Source organism: Balaenoptera ricei, chromosome 7, assembly GCF_028023285.1.
Source record: "Balaenoptera ricei isolate mBalRic1 chromosome 7, mBalRic1.hap2, whole genome shotgun sequence".
NCBI classification, from domain to species: domain Eukaryota; kingdom Metazoa; phylum Chordata; class Mammalia; order Artiodactyla; family Balaenopteridae; genus Balaenoptera; species Balaenoptera ricei.
Window position 1 is genome coordinate 59,366,098 of NC_082645.1, and position 7,119 is coordinate 59,373,216.

Here is a 7,119-nt window from a genome sequence, read left to right on the forward strand (position 1 = left end):
CGCGAAGTTGCAACCCCAGAGCTCTGAGTAAACACTTTTTTTTTTCCTGGAGTAGATTCCGGAGCGCGCACACCAGGTCAGTCCATCACGCTAATGCCTGTGCGGGTTCACCTACCCGCCTCTCCTCGCAGGTAGCACCTGGTCAGCACTTGCCCGCCCGCGAAGAAACCGCGAGGCCAATTTCGCAGCCTCGGAACCCTGCTGCTCTCCGAACTGCTCCGCTGCGCCAGCAGCCGCCGGGAGGCTGGTATTCCTCCTCCCCGCCCCCCCTCGCCGTGGTTAAAGTTTGCTCCCCATTCGCCGCTTCCCACCCCCGCCCCCTGCCTCCGCCCTCGAGCTGGAGGACCACAGAGGAGTTCCTGGGTCCTCGGTGCACAAACACACCCACCAACAAAAGAAAGCCCATTTAATCTTCCCTCCTGCGAACTCGCGCCCCAGCGGATACCTCTTTGAACTGACCCCGCCCCCGAAGCCCCCGCAGCCCCCGCGCCGTCTGGGGCTCGCCCGGCCCTCCTGGGCTCACTCCCTCCTCCCGGCTGCGCACTTTTGCAGCGCGCTTGGTCTTTGATGTCTCTTTACATTATGGCAGAGCAGCCACACGCTCTTCCCGGGCGCAGGGCTTTGTGTAACGGAACTGACATTTGGCCTTAATACCTGTATCTCTTGGTGATTGCAACAAATTTCTAAAATAAATATTGTACTTTGATCTCCCGGCATTGCATTTTTAATGGACGCTCCGAACATTACTTCATTAAGAATAAGTTTTTCAGGAGCCCCGAGTGCAAAGGGAGAGAGGCTAAACAGCACTTTGTGAAAGTCTCTCTCCAGAGTTCAGCTTGCGCCTGGGAGGGCTGGAATCCCGGCGGGTGTTCACAAATGGAGGAGAGGCCCAGAGCCAGGACTTCAAACAGTCAAGGGAGGGCCTACCGTGCACCCGCACAATCCTAAATACTTTGAATGTATTTACCTCTTTTAAGCCTACAAGGACTCTACGAGGTGAGCATTGCTAAAACCCCCATTTTACAAATTGGGAAACTGAGGCACAAAGTGGTTGAGTAAGTTGCTGGCCCAGGTCATCAACTAGAAAGTGGCATCTAGAAATCGGCCTTCAGATTCTCAGAGTTGGAGCTCTTAACACCAACCCACTACTCTCTCCCGGCTGGCCATTGATGGTGGCTTATTGGCTAACGGGGCATCTTGGAGAAAAAGTTCTCTTCTATAACAACTATGGAGATGTGAATTGGCTTCTCTTGCCTTTTTGTTAAAATAGTGAACAGATTCGGCAAACGAGAATGCCTTCTAGCCTGCTTGGCCCAGCCCGGCCCGCAATCACCGATAGTGGAGGTCGAAGAGCCCAAAGGAGTCCGAGAGGAAACTCACTAAGGGACCAGGCCCGCTTCGACAGTGCCGACAGGTGCCTGCGTGTGTGTGCACCATGGGACTCCCTGGCCTCTGACTTGCAGGCGGGAAAGGGCTCCTTCCCCTCCCAGGCTTCGCGGGTAATCGATTTTCTGGACGCGGTGTGGACAAGTGGAGGTCTTCCGGGCCTCCGGAGCAAAACACCAAGTCCCCTCTCTTTCCTAGCTCCCAGAGCACTCGGACCTCCTCTTCAGGAGCCAGACCGCGTCGGCCGAGCTGTGCAGTCACTGCTCACCGTTCCTGGGTGACACCTTGTTGCAGAGAAGAGGGGCGTGCAAGGTCGGGGCTTGCGAAGTGCTCAAGCATAGTATTTGGGCTGCATTCGGCCCATTCGTCTTCAGCAAGATGTTTCTCTTTTGCTGGCGGGCCCTGGGTGTGGGGAAGTGGCCTGGTGGCATAGTGTCCTGACCCCTAATGGGAGTGCAGAGGGCACCAATACACAGCCCAGGCTCCGACTCAGAAGCCTGTTGGTGTTGGGGTAACCGCTGGCGCCGCACGGCGAGTTGGACCACCTGATCCGACCTATCCACGTCAGTCCCGGCTGCTGTGCGGTACTCAGGAGGACCATACGCAGGAAGCCTGGGCGCGAGTTGGCTCAGAGGATCCCTGCCCGGTCGGCCGCGTCGCAGAGAGGAGGCGGTGTACCCGGAGGCCGCAAGTGGAGCGGGGTTGGCCAAGCCCAGGAGGCCCACTCTGCTGCGCCGTTCCACGGAGCGTGGCCGCCGGCGGGAGGCCTCAGAGGCCATTCCCGGCCCCTAATGCCCTCAGCGCGGTGAGGACACCGAGGCGCCCCTCCTGCTCTCCCGGGTGAGGAGATCTGGGTGTCCGTGCCGCCCCTGCAGGACGCGCCTTGCGCCGTGGGCCGGAGGAAGGCAGGTGGCCTGCCGTCCCTCCTGGGCCAGGCATGGCTGGCAGCGAGGGTTTGGGGAGACCACACTCTGGAGAGCGTTTTCCTGACCCCAGCGAAGCACGGCCCGCGCCTGAAGAAATTTCTTTTCTTTACAAAGGTGCTGGGAACAACAGTTTTTATTGACTTTTCTTTCCGGTTAGAGAGCCACCCTCGTACTATCTGTGGTTTGCTCAACAAGAACAGCTACGGGCTTCCTCCACCGCGCCTTACTTTTTTCGGTTAGTTCCCTGTAGGTGTGTGCGGCTTGCAGGAGTGCGCACTTGCCTGGCCGGGCTTGGCGCCGGGGTGGGGATTTCTAGCATCTCTGTGGGTTTCAGTGGAGCTTAATAGCGGTCAGCTGCCTGCTCCGAGAGAGAAGAGCAAGACACCAAACATTTCCCCCTCGGGTTGCTCTGGGTGTCCCGCCAAGCTTAGCTTTGGGGGTAAGCGTGGCCCGGGTGTTTTTCTCAGGCTCACTATTTGCAAAAGTTGTGGCCCGAGAACTTCCAGGTCGCCAGCAGGAACGTCGCAAGAGAGGCGGGCGGCCCTGGAGCGTGCGCGCCACCCACCGCCGCCCTGGGCGGCCGCCCGGCCCCGCCCCGGGTCCCAGGGCTGCTCACCGCTCCGCGGCGGCTGGGCTGGGGGAGGAACGAGGAGCACGAGGCGGGCGGGGCGCGGGGCGTCCCACGTTCAGCCCCGGGAATTCCCTCGGGTCCAAGGTGTGCTCGGGTTGACGACGTGCTCGGGCCGGTGCCTGTGCTGTCCGGGTGCCGGGTGTGTAAGTACGGGGGGTGGAAAGAAGAGAATTACCCTCATCTTCGTCTCCAAGTCCCGCTCCTGGAAGCCGAAGGCAGATTTCTCTGGAGATAGCAAAGATACTTTGTCACTTTGGGCGCTGCCTTGGCGCAAATCTTTAATTGCAAGGGAGCGGGTGGGGGGGGGAGAGGGGGATAGAGTGTCTCAAGCAACCCAAGCGCGGGTCTCCAGGCGGCAAGGCCCCCTTTGATCAGGAAAATCCAATTATTTGTGTATATACATTTCCCACATAGTGATTACTTCATTAATTGTCCCGCCTTTATCTCCTCCCTTCCCATCCCCCCTAATAATCAGTTCTTTTATCCAGACCAACAAACACACCATAGGAGCTTTGTGGATTCAAAGGATTTGCTTTCGCTTCTGAAAGAGCCGCTATTCTTTGATGATTGGGTAGCGGCAAACTTCAAAGCCATAAATCTTCCCTCTGACTGGCTGGCGGCCCAGCAAAGTCCTTATCAAATTCTTGGAGGTGAGCCTGAAGCGCTCAGACCGCTCGCGGGGCGAGCGAGCGGGTTGCGGCGAGGGGCGCGGGCGGGGAGGGCCCCGGCGCGCAGAGAGGGCGCCCGGGAGGGACGCTAAGGCGGCCCTTCGTCCTCGCCTTCGGGTCTCCATGCCTCAGCAGCGCCCTGCTCCTCAGCCAACGGCCCGCAAGCCATAGCCATGGCCGCCGTGGCCGTCCTCCGGAACGACTCGCTGCAGGCCTTCCTCCAGGTCAGGGCTGGGCTCGGAGGGGGCGAGGGAAAGGTGGGAGGGGTCATGTCTGGATCTTTCCTGATATTCTGTGCACCCTGAATTTCAAAGGGAATCCCGCTCGGTGGATGCCAATGGAGTGAGACCTAGGGGTGCCCACACCAACTTCACACTGAACTCTGGTGTCAAGACTGTGGCCTTTGTGGGAGGGACGCGCGTATCCGGGGGTTGTTCGGAGGTGCGCGTCTGGCTGAGGACGGGTCCCAGCTCACCCCGCTGGGCCCTCCTGGGGCGGGCGGAGGAGGAGCGCGAGAGTAGCGTGGAAATGAGAGCTTAAAAGATGGGAGGGAAGGCGGATGGGCAGCCGGGCTGTGGGTGTTTCCAGACCCTTTCTGGCCGCGGAGCCTGGAGTGGCCCGTCGGATCTCTCTCTCCTCCCACTTTGTTCCTGCCTTCCTCTGAGGCTAGATGGCGTCTCTTTGCACCAAGTAGTTTCACAGGAAGCGCTCCCGCGCTCCGCGTCCAGGTAGCGCAAGCACCAAAAGTTTCCCGGGACTGGTGGGTGCGTGCGTGGTGTGCGGTGGCGGGGGAGGGACACCCAGGACGGGGGAGGGGCGGCGGTATAATAGCCGGCGTGGGTGTGGCGGGCCGGCCCGGAGACGGCGCTTGGAGCGCTAACCTTTTGTCTCTTCTCCGCCCTCCCCTGCCGCCGCCTATGCAGGACCGCACCCCCAGCGCCTCCCCGGACCTGGGCAAGCATTCGCCCCTGGCGCTGCTAGCCGCCACCTGTAGCCGGATCGGCCAGCCGGGCGCTACGGCGCCCCCGGACTTCCTGCAGGTGTCCTACGACCCCGCGCTGGGCTCGCCCTCCAGACTCTTTCACCCGTGGACCGCCGACATGCCGGCGCACTCGCCCGGCGCGCTGCCATCCCCGCACCCCAGCCTGGGGCTGACGCCGCAGAAAACGCACCTGCAGCCGTCCTTCGGGGCGGCGCATGAGCTGCCGCTTACACCCCCTGCAGACCCCTCGTACCCCTACGAGTTCTCACCGGTGAAGATGCTGCCCTCGAGCATGGCGGCGCTGCCCGCCAGCTGCGCGCCCGCCTACGTGCCCTACGCGGCCCAGGCCGCGCTGCCGCCCGGCTACTCCAACTTGCTGCCGCCGCCCCCGCCGCCTCCGCCGCCCACGTGCCGCCAGCTGTCCCCCAACTCGGCCCCCGACGACCTCCCGTGGTGGAGTATCCCGCAGGCCGGCACCGGTCCGGGAACCTCGGGGGTTCCGGGGGGCAGCCTCTCCGGCGCCTGTGCGGGGGGGCCCCACGCGCCCCGCTTCCCGGCCTCAGCGGCCGCCGCTGCCGCCGCCGCCGCCGCCGCCGCGCTGCAGCGGGGCCTGGTGTTGGGCCCGTCGGACTTCGCGCAATACCAGAGCCAGATCGCTGCGCTGCTGCAAACCAAGGCCCCCCTGGCGGCCACGGCCAGGAGGTGCCGTCGCTGCCGCTGCCCCAACTGCCAGGCGGCGGGCGGCGCCCCGGAGGCAGAGCCGGGCAAGAAGAAGCAGCACGTGTGCCACGTGCCGGGCTGCGGCAAGGTGTACGGCAAGACGTCGCACCTGAAGGCGCACCTGCGCTGGCACACGGGCGAACGGCCCTTCGTGTGCAACTGGCTCTTCTGCGGCAAGAGCTTCACGCGCTCGGACGAGCTGCAGCGGCACCTGCGGACTCACACGGGCGAGAAGCGCTTCGCCTGTCCCGAGTGCGGCAAGCGCTTCATGCGCAGCGACCACCTCGCCAAGCACGTCAAGACGCACCAGAATAAGAAGCTCAAAGTTGCTGAGGCCGGAGTCAAGCGGGAGGACCCGCGGGACCTGTAAGCCCACCCGGGGGCGACTCGATGCCTCTCCCGCCTCGGGCTCCCTACCCAGCACCTCTTCGGAGAGGTTCCGGGGGCCTATGGGCCGCCGGCCGAGAGGCGACCTAATAGAGGCACTTAACTTGCCCCTTCCTGCTTGCCCGCCTCCCAAAAGTGACGCCAGGCCGCCAGCTCCCTGGCCGGCCTGCGGACAGGGACCGTGTGCCCAGGAAGAGCAAGGGAGGTAGGGTTGAGAGCTCTGCGTCACGAAAGAGCAGTTTCAGGCTCTGAACCATTCCCACCATCTGGGAGACCTACAATTTGGGGGAACTACCCTGGGCTGACCTTTGTATATAGGAAACGCTGCGGAAATCAAAGCGGAAGAACCTTGAGAGATTTGAAATAGTGCTGGGTTTTTTGCTAGGACTGGGCCGGGCTTTGTACAGGTTATTTAATAGCTTTCTTAAAGAATAATTATAATAATTATAACATTAATTAAAATGTTACTTTTGTCCTCAGCTCCATGCAGAGCTACAGCATGAAATGTCTCTGTAAAGCAATCAGCAGTTGCAGCCTGAAAATAAATACGTTAACTCCGGGGTCACCTCGGGAAGACCCCGCTGAGCCGGTCTCATTTGATCTTTTCTACTTCCGGGAGGCTTTACAAAGCTGTCAGGTTTCACCGGGAATTTGAAGGCTCCTGTAGGCTGCCTCTGTCGGAGGCTTCTTTGGTTTGGAAGGTTCTGGGCAAGTGTGTCGGGTGCAAAGATGCAGAAAGTAGGAGGGCAGGGTCAGTTTTGTGGTAAAGAGATTAGGGCAAGATTTTCCAATCCCACCTTGAGTTTCTCACGCGGCCTTAGGACTTGACCAGAGACTGTCGGGCTTCTCTTAAAAGTTGATACCTGCTGCACATACAATACACGATCTTTTTATCTGGTGAATTGCCTGTGGCTTTCCATTTGTTGGTACTCTCAGAGGTCACAGGCGAGCTGCGCTTCCTCCTGGCAGCCGGCTACGCTGCTGTCTGCAAGGGTACTACTAACTCGAGGATCTGTTCACAGATGAGATTTTGGAGAGTTACAGAGAAACTAGGGGCCCTTGTTCAGGTTGGTCTTTGCTTGGGAAAGAAGCGGCTCTCCTGTATTTCAGCCCCGTCATGATACACAACCTTGTCTTGCTTGTTTTCTTCTTAATCCTTTTGCTGTGGCAATCTTACCAGTCTTGTTTCACAATAGCCTCTTAGGGATTTCTGCCTAGGCCTGGAAGTTTAGTTCCATTTTGTGTCTTGGGACTTTATTTTTTCACTCACTGCGGTAGACTAAGATTTTCTCAGGGAGGAGCCAGGAATACTCATATCTAGGTTTCTCACCTGTCTCTAAAATGTCAAGTTTTAAATGTGAAGTTTACAAGTGTTTTTTCAACTCAGCTGACTCCTGGATGTTTTCTAATATGTGAGTT

General features: G+C 59.8%; 1 protein-coding gene across 1 annotated transcript; it reads left to right on the forward strand.

The window, feature by feature from the left end:
- Positions 1-3,600: 3,600 nt before the first annotated feature.
- SP5 (Sp5 transcription factor) lies at positions 3,601-6,285 on the forward strand. Its single transcript, XM_059928074.1, has 2 exons — positions 3,601-3,835; positions 4,535-6,285. Exons 1-2 carry the CDS (start codon positions 3,785-3,787, stop codon positions 5,681-5,683), a joined length of 1,200 nt encoding a protein of 399 aa, XP_059784057.1. The 5' UTR covers positions 3,601-3,784; the 3' UTR covers positions 5,684-6,285.
- Positions 6,286-7,119: the final 834 nt, after the last annotated feature.

What these genes read in the sequence shown, in the direction of transcription:
- SP5 (XM_059928074.1), top strand. Translation starts at nt 3,785, where the DNA reads ATGGCCGCCGTGGCCGTCCTCCGGAACGACTCGCTGCAGGCCTTCCTC. An exon ending in CGCTGCAGGCCTTCCTCCAG is followed by an intron (nt 3,836 to 4,534) that starts GTCAGGGCTGGG and finishes CCGCCTATGCAG; the next exon opens with GACCGCACCCCCAGCGCCTC.